This window comes from Carcharodon carcharias, chromosome 9 (assembly GCF_017639515.1).
Source record: "Carcharodon carcharias isolate sCarCar2 chromosome 9, sCarCar2.pri, whole genome shotgun sequence".
In the NCBI taxonomy this organism is placed as follows: Eukaryota; Metazoa; Chordata; class Chondrichthyes; order Lamniformes; family Lamnidae; genus Carcharodon; species Carcharodon carcharias.
Genome location: NC_054475.1, coordinates 90,189,476 through 90,207,503, shown reverse-complemented (window position 1 = coordinate 90,207,503; position 18,028 = coordinate 90,189,476). Strand labels below are relative to the sequence as shown.

General features: G+C 44.7%; 1 protein-coding gene across 2 annotated transcripts; it reads left to right on the top strand.

Moving 5' to 3' along the window:
- The first annotated feature begins 571 nt into the window (after positions 1–571).
- Positions 572–7,038, top strand: LOC121282076 (rho-related GTP-binding protein RhoG-like). 2 transcript variants are annotated; one of them, XM_041195508.1, is made up of 2 exons: positions 572–673; positions 4,069–7,038. In XM_041195508.1, the coding sequence occupies exon 2, from the start codon at positions 4,100–4,102 to the stop codon at positions 4,673–4,675; it is 576 nt and encodes a 191-aa protein (XP_041051442.1). In that variant the 5' UTR covers positions 572–673; positions 4,069–4,099; the 3' UTR covers positions 4,676–7,038. The 2 variants fall into 2 exon arrangements, with proteins under 2 accessions (XP_041051442.1, XP_041051441.1); XM_041195507.1 differs by having other exon boundaries at positions 667–756.
- Positions 7,039–18,028: the final 10,990 nt, after the last annotated feature.

The window sequence follows — 18,028 nt, the reverse complement described above, 5'->3', positions numbered from 1 at the left end:
TACTGTGGTGGGATTTGAACTCAGGTCTCCAAAGCATTAATAAAAAATAAAAATACCTGGAAAAGCTCAGCAGTTCTGAGAGCATCTGTGGAGAGGGACACAGTTAATGTTTTGAATCCGTATGACTCTTCAACAGAACTTTTATCTCCAAAGCATTACCTTGGATCTCTGGATTACCAGCCCAACCACAATACCACTACACCATTACTGCCCTATAAGGGCAGTTATAAGGGCCCCATAAGTCTCAGCACCTATGCTAACAAGCCCCTTCAGAATCCTATATGTTTCAATAAAATCATCTCTCAGTCTTCTAAACTCCAATGAGTATAAGCTCAATTTTCCCTCATCCCATGGATCAACCGAGCGAACCTTCTCTAAAATGCTTTGGTTGCTTCTCAATATCTGGCTCAACAGTTAGCTTTGTCTGATTACGACTCTATGCAACATCTTCATTACCTATTGTTATGGTCAACAAATGGGAAATGTGCATCAATGTCGACAGCAGAGACTCTCCAAAGCGAATGGGACTCCACCTGGCCTCTGTGCGCATGCGCGGCGCTTACCAGGACAGCTCACAACCGCCGTTTTATTGCGCCAGCGCAGCAGCTGCACTACATTCCCCAGGGAGCATTACGCGCAGGACCCGGATTAAGCTTGTTCCGGGGACGTTGAGGTAAGTGGAAGTTGGTTTAGGGTACTTTACAGGCCCAGGAGTCGGGAGGGCGTAGCTACCTTGGGTTCTTTGATTTGTTGAAGGTCAGTTCCCAAGCCGTGAATTGTGTCCGAGCCATAAATGGTGCGAAGTTAGTGAGAGCGCGTTGGTTCCGGGAACCGAATGCGGGGAGGGAAATCGAAAGAAAGTTTGAAATGAAAGCGAAGTGTGCAGGAATGGGAGGGAGAGGCTGGGGAAGGAGGAAGGTTAAAAAAGGAGATAGTGGAGCGGGGCAGAAGAGGGCGAGTGGAAAGGGGTCAGGGGTCTGGGGGGGGGGTGGGTGGGCGGGCGGGGGTCGGGGGGGGTCAAGGGGCATGGGGGGTCTGGGGGCTCAGGCGTGGGGGGGCGGGGGGTCAAGAGGCGTGGGGGGGCGGGGGGGTCAAGAGGCTTGGGGCGAGGGGGGTCTGGGGGCGGGTGGGGGGCGAGGGGGGTCTGGGTGGGGCGGGCGGGGGGCGAGGGGGGTCTAGAGGCGTGGGGAGTCGAGAGGCGTTGGGGGGGCGGGGGAGTCGAGAGGCGTTGGGGGGGGCGGGGGAGTCGAGAGGCGTTGGGGGGGCGGGGGGGTCGAGAGGCGTTGGGGGGGCGGGGGGGTCGAGAGGCGTTGGGGGGGCGGGGGCGTCGAGAGGCGTTGGGGGGGCGGGGGGGTCGAGAGGCGTTGGGGGGGCGGGGGGGTCGAGAGGCGTTGGGGGGGCGGGGGGGGGTCGAGAGGCGTTGGGGGGGCGGGGGGGGTCGAGAGGCGGGGGGGTCGAGAAGGGTGGGGGGGGCGGGGGATGCTGGTGTTCGAGAGGCGCAGGGGGGCTGGGGTTTGAGAGGCGTGGGGGTCTGGGGACGGGGGTTCGAGAGGCCTGGGGGGTCTGGGGGGTGGGGGTTCGAGAGGTCTGTGGGGTCGAGAGGTCTGTGGGGTCGAGAGGTCTGTGGGGTCGAGAGGCATGGGGGGGTCGAGAGGCATGGGGGGGTCGAGAGGTCTGTGGGGTCGAGAGGTCTGTGGGGTCGAGAGGTCTGTGGGGTCGAGAGGTCTGTGGGGTCGAGAGGTCTGTGGGGTCGAGAGGTCTGTGGGGTCGAGAGGCATGGGGGGGTCGAGAGGCATGGGGGGGTCGAGAGGCATGGGGGGGTCGAGAGGCATGGAGGGGTCAAGAGGCATGGAGGGGTCTGGGGGCGGGGGGTCAAGAGGCATGGAGGGGTCTGGGGGCGGGGGGTCAAGAGGCATGGGGGTGGGGGGGTCTGGGGCGGGGGGTCAAGAGGCATGGGGGTGGGGGGGTCTGGGGGGTCATGGTATGGGGGATCTGGGGGTTCAAGGGGCATGGGGGGGTCTGGGGGCAGGGGATCAAGGGGCATGGGGATGTGGGGGTTCGGGGGGGCATCTGGTGGAGTCAAGGGTCTGGGGGGTGGGAGGGGTTTATGGGGGTGTAGGAGGAGGCATGGGCCAAAGGTCTTGGGGTTATCAGGGTCCAAGGGTCTTGGTATGGGGTGGGGGGCAAAGGGTGGGAGTGGGCTCATGGATTTGGGGGGCAAGGGTTGGGGATAGGAGGGGTGAGTGAGCAAGGGAGTGGGGGCTGGGGGGGGGGTCAGTGGGGTGGGGTGTAGGGTGACGGGGTGGTGAGAGGAGGGAGCAGTAGGCGGCTGGGAGCAGGAGAGGCAGGGTATGCGGCTGTGGCAGGGGTGGGGACAGGAGAATGGCTGGAGGTAGGAGGGGAGAGGGTGGGTGGAGGAGTGAGGCTGGGGGTTGTGGGGGCATGGGGTCAGGGGTAGAGTGGGGCATGGGGGAGGAGGTGGGAGGAGGAGTGGACGGTGGAGGGACAATTGGGGAGGAGGGGGCAGGGGGCATGGCTGGCGGAGAGGGTGTGGAGGGGTCAGGGGGGCTGAGTTAGGGGGCCAAGAGGTGGAGGTAGGATGGGGGTAGGGAGGTGGAGGGAGCAGTAGGTGGGTGGGCAGTGGGACAAGGTTGGAGGAGTGTGGAGGGGGCATGAGGTGGGGTGTGGAAGGGGCAGTGGGGAGATGGGGAGAATGGAGGGGTCAGGGGGAGGATGGTGCATGTGGGTGTTGGGGAAAAGGGGGCACAGTGTCTGGGGGCTGGGAGGAACGAGGGCGTGCGGAAACGAGGGGGTGGGGGAGGAGGGGGCCAGGGTGGGGCAGGCGTGGGTGATGGTAGTGAGGGAGGAAAAGGTGGGAAGGGGGTGGTGTTGGCAAAGGAGTGGATGAGGGTGTGGAGGGGGTGGAATGTGTGGAGGGGCGGAATACAGCGTGGGAGTTTGGGATGGGCACAGGGGAAGGGGTGCAGTGGGAGGGGATGGAGGGACAAGAGGCTCAAGAGTTGAAGAGCAAGGGGGTCTTGGGGTGTAGCGGGCAGTGCAAATGGGGTTGGGGGGCATGGGAAGTAGAAGGATGCAAGGGTTACCTGTTATCTTTCTAAGAAATTTGAAGAACACTTCTGGTAGTAATCGAACATACTGAGTATTTTGAGATATTTGAAGCAAGTGGGTAGTAACTGTGCAAGTTCAATTGGATTAAGGTTAAGTGGTGGAGTTAGCAGGGATCTGAGAAAGCCTAATTGTCATTATTTCCAGCACAAAATCATTATCAGCTTGAATTCAGTTGAGATTAACGATCTCATCCTATTTTCTTAAAAGGGAGAACTGTATGAGATAAATGACCAATCTTTTTGGTGATCATAATTGAGGGAGGAAATTTATGCAGGATCTGGAAGATTTCCCTGTTCCCATTCAACTAGGGGTATGGACTTTAACACCTTATATATCAGGAAAGGAGAGCCTCTGGTGCATTTGACAGCTATATGTTTGAACTTTGTCAACGGTTCTGTGGAAACGTTCCAGCATTCAAGTATTACTAAAGGCTGTATGTTCTGGCTGGCTCAACCACCTGCAGCTTTGACTACCTAATTGCTTTACTTCAGATTGTGGAGCCTGTTTAATGCTTGGATACAACTACACCGTGGTTGTAGGCTTGGCCTAAATAGCCAAGTGGTTATGGTACTGGGTTTGTAACCCCAAGATCAAGAGTTCAAATCTCACAATGGCAAACTATGAAACAATGTAACTTCATCTGAAACAGATGGAAACAGGTTTACTCAAAAGAGTATCAAGAGTTCAAATCTCACAATGGCAAACTATGGAACAATGTGACTTCATCTGAAACAGATGGAAACAGGTTTGTACTCGAAAGAGTATCAAGAGTTCAAATCTCACAATGGCAAACTATGAAACAATGTAACTTCATCTGAAAGAGATGGAAACGGGTTTGTACTCGAAAGAGTTACACAGTGGTTGTAGGTTGTAGTGAAGTGGCTACTATTGTGAAGTGCTTTATCTTAATGTTGGTTCATTTTTCTTTTGTGTTGACAGTCTGAAGCTTGACCTTCGTGCCATATGAATAATGCAGACTATAAAATGCGTGGTTGTGGGAGATGGTGCAGTTGGGAAGACCTGCCTTCTCATTAGTTACACAACAAACGCTTTTCCTGGAGAATATGTCCCCACTGTATTTGACAACTACAGTGCACAGATGACTGTGGATGGACGAACTGTGAGCCTCAACCTTTGGGATACTGCAGGGCAGGAAGAGTATGACCGTCTCCGTACTCTATCATATCCACAGAGTAATGTCTTCATTATCTGTTTTTCTGTTGCTAGCCCTTCCTCCTATGCCAATGTCCGTCATAAATGGCAACCAGAGGTTTTGCACCACTGTCCAAATGTTCCCATACTTTTGGTTGGTACGAAGAAGGATTTAAGGAATGATTCTGAAACCATAAAAAAGCTCAAGGAGCAAAGCCTTTCCCCAACAACGATGCATCAGGGCGTCACCTTAGCCAAACAAATCAGAGCAGTTAAGTACCTGGAATGTTCAGCACTCAATCAGGACGGGATCCGAGAAGTGTTTGTGGAGGCCGTGAGAGCAGTCCTCTACCCTCATAGGAAGAAGAAAAGCAAAAATTGTGTACTGTTGTAGCTTGAGGATGTGAACACCTCGGTTGCACATAGATTGGAAGCATACTTTGAAGCCGTGGGTCAGCTGTGCTTCAGATTGCATTGTGGTGTAACGCAAGGTTCTTGCACAAAATAAGTTTGTATGACTGAAACTGGAAACTGTCAAAATGCTGCTTTATTTGCTGGGTGTTTTTACAGAAATGCAGACCCTCAATGAGATTTAATCTGAGTAATGGCACTGGACTCTAGCTAGCAATCCCTGAGCTGGACTGAAAGTTTGCCTTTTAGGAGCCACGTTAAGGATCCCCTTTTCTTTAAGAATCTTCTGTATGCTTTATTCACTATTGCTATTGGTGATTTTTGGGGACCGTGATTTGGCTGCTTTGCTATTAACGATCATTTACATGTTCTGATCAGTGTTGTGTTAAACGAAAGGCCACTGCTTTTTTTTCCAATCCTCAGGTTTCAGGTTGTTCATATTTGCTTTCACAGATGTTTAATTGTTGGTAACAGAAAGCAGTGCAGATTTGACACATTAGCTCTATGAGAGCATAAATTGGTACAGCCATTGATTTCTATGTAAAACCCTGAACTGATATCTGTTAGAGTTTAATCCATAATAAATAGTGAAACACAAGTCTTACTCGTGCCATAGGTATTGGGACTATTTTTGGCAAAATAGATATTTTGCACTATTGACAACCTAAAAGTAGCAGTATTCATTTTAAAATTACTTATCAAATTTAAAATGGGCTAAGCAGAGATCACTGAGAGATGGCTCTTTTGCAGCATATTTATGAAAGTGTTTTCTTTTTAATTTGGTGAAGCTGGCCTGTCAATAGCCCCAAATAAATTGGCACATAGAGTAGCTATGGTAAAGTTCATTGGGTTTTATTGCAATCCTGGTTTTTATAAGTCAGATATTTTGTTCACATGGTGACAAATTTTTAGAGTACAGCTCCAATCACTAAAAAATAGATTGCACATGTTTGTACAGACTCTGTTAGCAAAATTTTTCATCACTGTTGTAAACCAGTCATAACTTTTAGATTGCACAACTGCAAGCTCTGCCAAGGTACGAATTCAGGAGTCAATTGGGATAAGTGTGTTAGGTTTAGACTCACTTGCAGGTTAGAAGTAAATTGCAAATGGTACTGACATAGGATAAAGGGGAAAAATTTTAAGAAAAACTGACATTTGCTAATGTATAGTGGCTTGCTTGTTTGGATTGTTATGGCTCAAGGTCTGAATTGTTTGCATCATAATCACATGTTTATATCTAAAGTCTGTTCAGTAAAGGTAGCATTTTCATAGAGTAGGGACAGATCTGTGCACAACCCTATCAAATGTTCTTTGACAGGACAATTTGAGATATAACCAGATGCCACTGTTTATTTTGCTGAGGCCCCTAACATTCATTGTTGGGCTCTTCCTAACTATATTTTGTACCAGACCATCCAATCTCAGTTCAAACATGAATAAAGCTATGTATACACAGGCTTTACTGTAAAACCTTCCCAAGAACAGAGCCATCAAATCTCTAACATCTTGATCCAGTAGTTTTTTTTGAGACAGTGATGCTCAGTCCTCTGCCTTGGTGTTGATATCAGATTGTGACTCTCATTGAATTTTTTGAAAGAAACCTTTCCTGTGTTGAAGCGTTGTCTCTGATCAGTTCAATTTGTTCTTTGGAAAAACAACTGAGCTGTTGATAGAAAGGAAGAGATAGCCAGGCGTGAGCGAACTTGGGTTGGTTACAAACAGTTGTTTGGCTCTCAGAACAAGTTAGCTGCCTGATTTTGGCGGGATACATGTATGGTAAAGGAAATAATACATTCGAGGGGGAAAAAAGGTATTGTGTACAATGGCACATAGCGTTTAACCAATATCAAACCTTAGGGTTGTTTGTTCCTCCTAATGAATTTAAAACTCTAAACTTTTTAATGCCGAAGGTTATCTTTGAAGCTATTTCTCTTACATAAAACCAAAACACTCTCATCCCTACACAAATTAATTTCTGTTAATAGTACCCCTTTGTACTTCAGTAAGGCCCTAGTTCTGTGCACCGCAATATCTTACATTTGGGATCCAAGGTGTCCCCCTCAATTATTGGAATTGGTACAGTGGTAGCTGTGAAGTTTGTATGGAGCAAAATGCTACAGGTTTTTACAAGTAAAACTGAGGACTCTGAAGCATCTTGTGTTTTGTCTTGTCATTATCAAGCTTTTCACTGTGTTGTAATCGTGGTGGGCAATGCTAAAACTATGCACTAGAAACCTGAATTGTGTTTTTAGAATAAACAATTGTTAAATTAGGGCTGCAATGTTTTGAAATAATTCATAAAATTGTACTGCTGAAATAAAATTAAGTCTCACTTGTTTACAACTGAAGTGTCTATGTGGTTCTTTGAACTCAGGGTTGCTGGTGTGGTAAATAGGGCAGACTTGCTCATTTTGGATGTTATATGCATAAAAATATAATTCACATTTAAGTACAGAAGTGTAGGAAGGATTTGTAAAGGAAAAATTTAATATTGTGATTTGGTCCTCTTTTTAACATTAGGCCATGGTATATTTTGTTTAATTATTAGTACTTTTAAAATGTAGGTCAGCAAAAAGCAAATGTATTGTGCTTTTGTTCCTAAATTGTAATTTGACAGATGTTTTGCAGTTCTACACTAAACCTCAGTCTAATGTGGTCACTTGTGGATTAGTTATCGTTTGAGTCTTACTCAGACATTTGACTGCAATCTGCAGGTTGATACAGATGCAATATGTAATCTTACCCACATCAGTACTGTACTTGATATCTGGGTGCTTTGCAATAGTTGGCAACACTAGAGGTTTTCCTTTCCTGTCTGCATTTTACTGAATGCATACCTGTTGCCTATAATCTTTTTTGTATGGGTCTTATTATTTCTAGCTAAAAGAAAAATGCACAAACTACACCTGTAATAGATTTTCTAAAAATTGGTTCAATTTCCACTTATCACTGTGTGCAGAGTGTTAATATTGCTGATTGGTTGTCTTCTTTTTCATGTGGTAGTTGCAAAACACAAATCAAAGATCCAGTATCTCTGGTATCTATGACAAAGCTTCAGGTCAAATGGTGTGGATATCTTGTAAGCTATCTGTGAATCTCTTCTGAGGATGTTGTTTGATCTGCTCCAGTGTCATGTGATGTGAATGCTTTAATCTTCCATCTATGAAGAAGGTGGCAGCATCCAATATGACCAGTTCTGAGTCAGTTGATAGTTGTTCCCTGTTTGTGCGGAAGGTTTGATCTTTCATGTTGCACTGTGGGATCCTCTATAAGGAATGTTGCAATTCTCCCAAGTCTTCCAAGTGTTATGCCATTGGTCATTGAAGGCTCCAGGAAGATCACTGGGTTTCAATGATGGCCCAAAATGGCCATCTGACCTTGAGATGGGTTGGTAGTGGGTTGGTCAAGTCTGTTTGGATTGGGATGTCTTTGCTGATGTAATGGTTGTATTCTCTGGAGACTGCATATTTGTGGTGTTGGTGTTTGAAATGTTTACAAGCACAGGCAGCAAGTGTGTTGGTGTCAATACAAAATATATTGGTGATAATTCTGAAAGTTCAGTTAGCCATCAATAAATTTGACATGGAGACTTGTTAACCATGCTGAAGAGCAGTCCCCCACTGCACAGTAGAAACATAGGAACAGAAGTAGGCCATTGAGCCTGCTCCGCCATTCAATTAGATCATGGCTGATTAGTTACCTCAATGCCACTTAAGTGGCATTATCTCCAAATCCCTTGCTATCATTAGTGTCTGGAAATCTAACGATTTCTGTCTTGAACATGCTCAATGACTGAGCTTCCACAGCCCTCTGGGATAGCGAATTCCAAAGATTCATTGCCCTATCCCTTACCGAATGTTCACAGTAAGTACAGTCCATGTTAACCAACTGGTGACTTGTGGTCAGACACACCACACTCTGAAACCAAGTGACAGTTGCCACCCCAGACGGATGCTATGGATCTCCAATGCCCCACCACCCCTGCCCACCCCCTCCCCCCCAATCCCACTCCGCAGAAGTTTGTCAAACCATGAGCCAACCAATCTCACTGAACTCCATCTTACACACGAGGGTTTCCAATCTCCACTTTCCAAGAACTCGCCTTGGAATTTTCTCCCAAACTGATGCTTTCTCTCAGACACCTTCCTCAAGGACCCACCTCCAGAGTTTCGAACTCTCCTTCTGATGTTCTTCTCCCCTGGGTCACGTGCATTCGAGCTTTCTTCCATGGACTCCACTGTTAATAGTACATCACTGCTCTACATGCCCATTGCAAAGAGTTACAAGCCTTCAGCTACCTCTTTGGACCTTCTGAAATCTCACAAGCCTTTATAGCACTTCGGCTCTGCTTCCTGCAGCTTGGAGCTTGAAGCCTGGAGCCTTTCTCTGCCCCTCACTCTTAACTCCACTTAACAGGACCTTTTCTCGGCTCCTGTCCGTCCTTTAACTAGAAGGTCTGCTAGGGATTTTCTTCTGTTCCACTCCTCTGGGGTCTTGAAGACTTTATTCTTTAGCTTGGGATTGGCTATCTGTCCCCTTTGCTCCAGTCTCTCCCTGGCAGCGACTTTCAACCAACTTTAGTTTAGAACTGGCTACCTGAGCCTTCTTGGCTGCTTCGGCTTAATAGCTGTCTTCAAAACTGAACTCAAAAACTGCTGTTTCTAGTTTTTGTCTATGGGGTGTAACTCTTTCGAGTACAAACACGTTTCCATCTGTTCCTATTCAGATGAAGTTACATTGTTTCATAGTTTGCCATTGTGAGATTTGAACTCTTGATCTTGGGATTACAAGCCCAGTACCATAACCACTTGGCTATTTAGGCCAAGCTCGTCTATGGGGTGTACCTGCCTCTCTGGACCTCTGTTGCTAGGCAACAGCCCAGTTTTCCTACTCTTGTATTTTCTTAACTTCTTAGTCATAAACTCTCATTAGAAATGCAGGCACCTTTTTAAAGTGTAATTAAAACTCATTTTGACTTTTTCTTAACATACCAATACTGAAATACAAATTAAAATTAACCATTAAGGCTAAAACCTATTCCTATCCCAAATACCAATATAACTAACTTAAACTATCACTTTCCTAACACATGTTCTAGTCCACTCGCTTAGCCCGTCCATGTTCCCTTGAAGCCGCCTTGCGTCCCCCTCACAATGTATGTTCCCTCACAGTTTGGTATCAGCAGCAAATTTGGAAAAATTACAATTGGTCCCCATATCCAAATCATTTATACAGATTGTGAACATCTGTGGTCCTAGCGCTAATCCTTGTGGTACCCTGATAGTAACAGCCTGCCATCCTGAGAATGATCCATTTATTCCTACTCTCTGCTTTCTGTCTGTCAACCAATTCTTAATCCATATTAGAATATTTCCCCCAAATCTATGTGCTCCAGTTTTATTTACTGACCTCCTGTGTTGGACCTTTGTCAAAAGCCATCAGAAAATCTAAACACACCACAACCACAGATTCTCCTTCTATCTATGCTACAAGTAAAATCCTCAAAAAAAAACTCCCAAGTTTGTCAAACATGATTTTCTTTTCATAAATCCATGTTGACTCTGCCCAATTTTACCATTCTTTTCTAAATATCCCATTATCACATCCTTTTGTAATAGCTTCTAACATTTTTCCTACTACTGATGTCAAACTAACAGGTCTGTAGTTCTCCATTCTCCCCTTTCTTCCCTTCTTAAATAGTGGGGTTACATTTGCTTTTTTTTCCCAGTCTGCAGGAACTTTTCCAGAATCTATAGAATTTTGAAAGATATTCACCAATGCATCCACTATCTCTCTAGCCACCTCCTTCAACACTCTGGGATGAAGCCCATCTGGTCCAGGAGATTTATCAACATCCAGTTAACATTTCAAGTGCTACCTATTTACTAATACCAATTACTTATATTTCCTCAGTTTCACAAGTACCTTGGTCGCCTAGTATTTCTGGGAGATTTTCTGCATCATCTTCTGTGAAGATCGACGTGAAGTAATTGTTTAGTTTCTCCACCAATTCCCTGCCCTCCATTATAAATTCTCCTATCTCCACTTGTAATGGACCCACATTTGTCCTAGTTAATCTTTTTTCTTTTCATGTACTTAAAGAAGCTTTTACAGTCTGTCTTTGTTCCTCGCCAGTTTGCATTCATATTCTCTCTTCCCTTTCTTAATTAGTTTCTTGGTATTCCCTTGCTGGGTTCTAAATTGCTCCCAATATTCAGGCTTACCACTTTTTCTGGCATCCTTATGAGCCACTTACTTTGATCTAATGCAATGTTTAACTTACATTAACCACAAGTTGATTTACCTTACCCTTTGGGTGTTTGTGTCTTGGTGGAATGCATATCTTTTGCAGACTGTGTAGTATTTCTTTGCAAGAAACATGTTTTTTTTGAAAATTTGAAGGAATTGGACATTCTTCCTCCTGAGTTATTTTAAAAGTTTGCAATATTAATTCAGGATTGCAACTATGCCATTCCTCAAGAAACCATGGGTCAGGATAGATGTCCAGCAGGGAGCACCTGGAGAGGGAAGAGATACTTTGCATATCTAAGTTAAGAACTGCTGTTGCCCGTCTAAGGACTCTTGCTGATTGGTGAAAAACACCTGGCCCAAGAGAAGTATTCTTCGAATATCTTTGTCTTTTAAGACTCTCAGTCTCAGCGTTTATGTGTGTGTGTGTTGTGGAGGGTAGGGGGGGTGCCTTAGAAGCAGGCTGCCAAAAAAGATCGACTCTCCCTCTCTCTGCCACACCTTTGTGTTAAACCTTCCTCAGAAACGTCCCATCAGGATAACATCTGTTTTTTGAAAGTCTGCAAAGTTGTGATAAATAAGAGTCATCAAGGATGGTTTCACCAAAAAATCCATCTGAAGGAATTTCCAGACCTATTGTGACTAGAATTCTGTTAGTTCAACAGCGTTGAGATCTCTTCGAATTTCACACTTCAAAAGTAAACTTTCCCATACTCCAGCCTCTGCAGTGGGCTATTTGTTTTGTCCTGTTTTGTGTTTTTTGTGTTTATGGGTGTTCGAATATTTTTTTTTTGAAAAGGGGAAAATTGTTACACTTCTAAACTACAGCTTGTATGTTAACCAGTTTATTAACTTGTTTTAAAAAGTAGCTTGTTTTATAATATCAAATCAACTTTTTTCTTTACTGAAAGAAGCCTAGTTAGAGCCTTTTTATGCTGGGAATAACATGTCAAAGGTAAACAATTGGCCAGTTTTGAGGGTGAATTAAACATGTAAACTATTGTTATGATCTGTGGAGAAGTGGAGCTAGGATTAACTACACTGTCCTCCCATCTCAGTCCGAAACATCTTTAAATACCAGCCATTGCCTGTCTATCACCAAATCTTTGTGTATTTTTCCAATCCACCATAGCCAACCTGCTCCTCAGACCTTCATAATTTCCTTTGTTCAGATTTAAGACCCTAGTTTCAGAATGAACTATATCACATTCAAATTTAGAGTTTCACATTAAGTTTGAATGCAATCATATTATGGTCACTATTTCCCAAAGGTTCCTTTACAGCAAGGTTATTAGCTTTCTCATTACAGAACACTATATCCAAAATAACCTGATCCCCAGTTGGCTGCTCAATGCACTGCTCCTGAAACCCATTTCGTACACACTCCAGGAATTCATCCTTCACAGCATTAGTGCTGATTTGGTTAACCTAATCTGTTTGTAAATTGAAGTTGCCTATTATCACCTTATTACCCACATTACATCTCTAATTCCCTGATTTATACTATGCCCAACATTGCCACTACAGTTTGGTGGCCTACAAACAACCCCCAATGTTTGCTGCCCCTTGCTGTTTCTTAGCTCCACCCAAACTGATTCTACATCGCAATCCTTTGATCTAAGATCCTTTCTTTCCAATGTACTGATCTCATCCCTTATTAAGAGTGCTACACCACCTCCTTTTCCTTTTTGCTAATCCCTCCTAATTGCTGAATATCTTTGAATATTCAGTTCCCAATCTTGGCCACTCTATAGCTATTTCTCGGATTTACCCATTTACCTCAATTTATGCATTCAAATCATCAACCTATTTGTGAATGCTATGTGCATTCGGAGTACTTTTAATTCTACTTTTTTAACTTTATTCTCTATTCTGATCCTGTTTGATGCTTGCCTATGCTTTGTCTTCTATTTTTGCTTTCTACTTTTCTACTTTTTCTTACCAGTTTGCCCTCCCTTGAATCTGAACTTCCTCACAGGTTCCCAGCCCCTGCCAATCTAGTTTAAACCCTCCCTGACTGCATTAGCGAATTCCCTTGCAAGGATGTTATTGTATTATGGTGTTATCAGTGTAGTGACTCAATTATGAGATCTTGAGACTTGTATGTTTAAATATGAGCCATTTATTGGTAGATTTGAACTATATGCAGATCTCAGTTATTGTCATGCATGCTGTTGCTGCCATGCAGGTAGGCTGCTTCGAAAGTGTTCTCTCAGTCTATTATCATGTGACTCTATGCATCATACCAGGGTGGTGCTATTCCCCAGTCCCGTCTTAACCCTTGCTCTGCTGAGCACCTTAACATTACAATGGTATGCAGGTACACACAGCATCATACAATACCCCATCCCCCACCCCCACCCCAACCTTCTCTAAAGAAAGCTTTCCTCCCTTCCAGTGGAGTATAACTGTTTACAATACAACCTTTACTTGCTATCCCTGCTCCCCCACCTCCTTCATAAATTCAGATGATCTTGAAGCTTAACGGTTCTTCCACATCTTGGTCTGTCAAGTTTGGAGGAATGGTAGCTGTACTCTGTTTCTGGTACTTGGTTATTTCCATTTGGTTCGCTTTTTGCGCTCCGTTGAGTTGTGTTTCTCTTTATTAGTAACCCGTCTTTTTTTTCAGACCCTGTAGTTTTGCCCTGTTCCTTCTAAGGGGAATGTGCACTCCGTTCTTTCCTCAAGTGGACTCCAATTTCCTTTATCCATGGCGTCTGCCATGCTTTTACTGGATGTATACGTTTCACAAATTGAACCTTCTTTTTCACTTGTTTCACAATTTCAGCCAAATGCTTGTTTGTTGTTTTATTCAAATCGTTTTACAAGCTTATGAATCTTTTCATTCCGCTCAGTTTTTACTATTTCTAGTTCCTTGCACTTCAGTATTGGATTTGCTTTTTCTGATCTTATTTCTGTCTTTTCTTCCTCTGCAGCTTGAAAAGTTCAACAGCTTTTCCTTTTGATGCTGCTTAGTTTTCATTCAGCTGTTTTGTCCATCTGTTTCTTGCAGCTTTCAGCTTCCTCCTTGAGTATGGAACATTGCTGAGTCTTTGCCAACTGGTTCTTCAGTTTGTTCAGAGTGACACTAAATTCATTTTGTAGCTGCTCTTAATTTTCCAGAAGAATAAACTTTGACCTGAGGGATTCTGGTAGCATGTAAAGGATCTTCAACAGGTTTCCCTTTTCTTTGCGAAGCTTGCTTGGTCCATCTTCAGTTGTCCTGTAATTCAGTAGAGTCTCCTTGAGTTTCATCTGTTCTTCTGTTGAAGACAGTCTTCATTTCTTGTTGTTGAACGGTTATGCATTCCTTCTGCATTTGATCTTGAAGGCCAATCAGTCATTCTTTCAACTGTTTCTTCTCTTGTTGACTTCTTGCCAACTCACTCTGGGCTTCAGTCTATCATTTCATTGCTACTGTTAGTTCCAATACAGCTTTTTCTGAAGTAGTATTCAACGCTCTTTTTAGCTCATTTTTTTCATGGCTACATATTGATTCTTCAAGGTGTCTTTCAGGGTTGCAGCTTCTTAGTATGCCTCTTCTGCCTGTTGTTTTGCCTGGCTGTACACCTGGTTGAGTTTTCCCAACTCCCACTTTGATTAGCCAACTGTGGAATTGAGGTCGTTATTTCCTCCTGGTACCTTGTGTTGTCTCTAGAAATTTATTTGTTTAGATCTCAAACAGATTGGTTCATTGAAGATTTCAGTTTATCATGTGTTTCAAAGGTGTATACTCAGCTTGAATCTTGTGCTTCAAATCTTCAAGTTCAGCTCTGATATGAACATTTTTCCTGTAGAATGACTTCATTTTCTTTTTGCACATTTTGCTTCTCAGCTATTCCTGTCTTCTGCACTAAACTCTTTATAGCTTGCACATTTCTTTGCACTGACATGGTCGGCAACCATCTTGTGCTTTACTTGAATACTGTCTCCCTGATTCTGAGATCTTCAGTTATCCCTGCTCTGGGGTTTCTTCTATTTTTCTGTCCATGCCTTTTTCTTTCTGTAGTTACTGCTTTAAATGTCATTGCTCCTTTAAGTCTATCTGCGCAGTAACTGTTTTTCTCACTGCAGGCTGTGGAGCGGTGATGGCATAGTGGTATTGTTGCTGGACTAGTAATCCAGAGAACCAGAGTAATCCAAGGACCTAGGTTTGAATCCAGCCACAGCAGATTGTGGAATTTGAATTCAATAAAAAATCTGGAATTAATCTAATGATGACATGAAACCATTGTCGATTGTTGTAAAACCCTTTAGGGAAGGAAATCTGCTGTCCTTACCTGATCTGGCCTATATGTGACTCCAGAACCACATAGCTATGGTTGACTCTTAAATGCCCTGAATTGGAATGAAACTAGATGGACCATCTGGCATCAACCTAGGCACCAGAAACCTAGGCAATGGCAAACTCAGCCCTGTCGACCCTGCAAAGTCCTCCTTATTAACACCTAGTGCCAAAATTGGGAGAGCTGTCTCATAGACTAGTCGAGCAACAGCCTGACATAGTCATCCTCACAGAATCATACCTTACAGATAATGTCCATCCCTGGGTATGTCTTATTTGTGGGACAGGAGAGGTGGCGGCACAATGGTATACAATCGGGAGGGAGTTGCCCTGAGAGTCCTCAACATTGACTCTGGACCCCACGAAGTCTCATGACATCAGGTCAAACATGGTCTGAACACTGCCCCCTCTCTCAGCTGAAGAATCTATCTCTCTATGTCAAACACTATTTGATGGAAGCTGAGGGCAAGGACACAAGAATGTACTCTGGTTGTGGGATTTCAATGTCCATCACCAAAAGTAGCTCGTAGTACCATTACTGACCGAGCTGGCTGAGTCCTAAAGGACAGTTGTGGCAGGGGGTGAAGGAATCAACAAGAGGAAAAAACATAGTTGACCTCATCCTTACCAACCTGCCTGCTGCAGATACAACTGTCCGCGACAGTATCTGTAGGAGTGACCACCACACAGTCATTGTGGAGACGATGTCCCACCTTCACATTAAGGGTACCCTCCATTGTATTGTGTGGCACTACCACTGTGCCAAATGGGATAGATTTTGAACAGATCTAGCAACTCAAGACTGGGCACCCATGAGGTTCCGTGGGTCATCAGTACATAATTGTACTCAAACACAATCTGTAACCTCATGGCCTGGCATATTCCCCACTCTACCATTACCATTGAACCAGGAGGGCATGCCAGGAGCAGCACCAGGCAAACCTAAAAATGAGGAAACAAAAACAAAAATAGCTGGAAAAACTCAGCAGGTCTGACAGCATCTGTGGAGAAGGCAGCAGAGTTAATGTTTCAAGTCCGTATGACTCTTCATCAGGACTAGAGAAAAATAGAAATGAGGTGAAATATAAGCTGTTTGAGGGGGATGGGACAGGTGGAGCTGGATAGAGAGCTAGTGATAGGTGGAGGCAAAGAAGAGATTGCCAAAGATGTCATAGACAAAAGGACAAAGGGGTGGTGATATTATCTAAGGAATGTGCTAATGGTGACATTAAGGGTAGAAGCAGGACGAGCAAGTGACAGTGGGGGTGGGGTAGGGGGAAGGGATCGAAATAGGCTAAAAGGTGGAGATAAAACAATGGATGGAAATAAATGTAAAAATAATAATAGGTGTCAACCTGGTGAAGCTATAACACAGGACTACTTGTGTGCCAAACAGCATAAGCAGCAAGTGATGGACAGAGCTAAGCAATCCCACAACCAACTGATCAGATCTAAGCTCTGCAGTCCTGCCACATCCAGTCGTGAATGGTGCTCATTTGAACAACTCAATGATGGGGGAGCCCAGCACATCAGTTCAAAAGATAAGGCTAAAGCATTTGCAACAATCTTCAGCTAGAAGTACCAAGTGGGTGATCTATCGGAGGTCCCCAGCATCACAGATGCCAGTCTTCAGCCAATTCGATTCACTCTACGTGACATAAGGAAATGGCTGAAGGCACTGGATAGTGCAATGGCCATAGGGCCTGACAATATTCTGGCAATAGTACTGAAGACTTGTGCTCCAGAGCTTGCTGCGCCCCTAGCTAAACTGTTCCAGTACAGCTACAACACTGGCATCTACCCGGATATTTGGAAAATTGCCCAGGTATGTCCTGTACACAAAAAGCTGGACAAATCTAACCCGGCCATTTACCGCCCCATCAGTCTACTCTTGATCATCAGTAAAGGGGTCGTCAGCAATACTATCAAGCGGCACTTGCTTAGCGATAACCTGCTCACTGACGCCCAGGGCCACTCAGCTCCTAACTTCATTTCAGCCCATCAAGGCCGCATTTGACTGAGTGTGGCATCAAGGAGCTCTAGCCACACTGGAGTCAATGGGAATCAGGGGGAACCATCTCCACTGGTTCGAGTCATACCTCGTACAAAGGAAAATGGCTGTGTTGTTGCTGGTCAGTCATCTCAGCTCCAGGACATTACTACAGGAGTTCCTCAGGGTAGTGTCTTCGGCCCAACCATCTTCAGCTGCTTCATCAATGACCTTCCTTCCACTATACGGTCAGAAGTGAGGATGTTCACTGACGATTGCATAATGTTCAGCACCATTCGCAACTCCTCAGATACTGAAGCAGTCCATGTTCAAATGCAACAAGACCTGGACCTGACTTGAGCTGACAAGTGGAATGTAACATGTACCACAGTGACTCCAGCCTCTACTTGAGCTCTGAAACCCAGAGCTCAAGTTTCTAGAGCTGGTGACACTTAGAACCATAGAACCATAGAACACTACAGCACAGAAAACAGGCCATTCGGCCCTTGTAGTCTGTGCCGAAATATTATTCCGCTAGTCCCATTGACCTGCACCTAGTCCATAACCCTCCAGACCTCTCCCATCCATGTATCTATCCAATTTATTCTTAAAACTTAAGAGTGAGCCCGCATTTACCACGTCAGATGATAGCTCGTTCCACATGCTCACCACTCTTTGAGTGAAGAAATTCCCCCTAATGTTTCCCCTAAACCTTTCCCCTTTCACCCTAAAGCCATATCCTCTTGTGTTTATCTCTCCTAATCTAAGTGGAAAGAGCCTACTCGCATTTACTCTGTCTATACCCCTCA

Bases quoted from the DNA above. Each gene is read 5' to 3' on its own strand.
- LOC121282076 (XM_041195508.1), top strand. From the start codon at position 4,100: ATGCAGACTATAAAATGCGTGGTTGTGGGAGATGGTGCAGTTGGGAAG.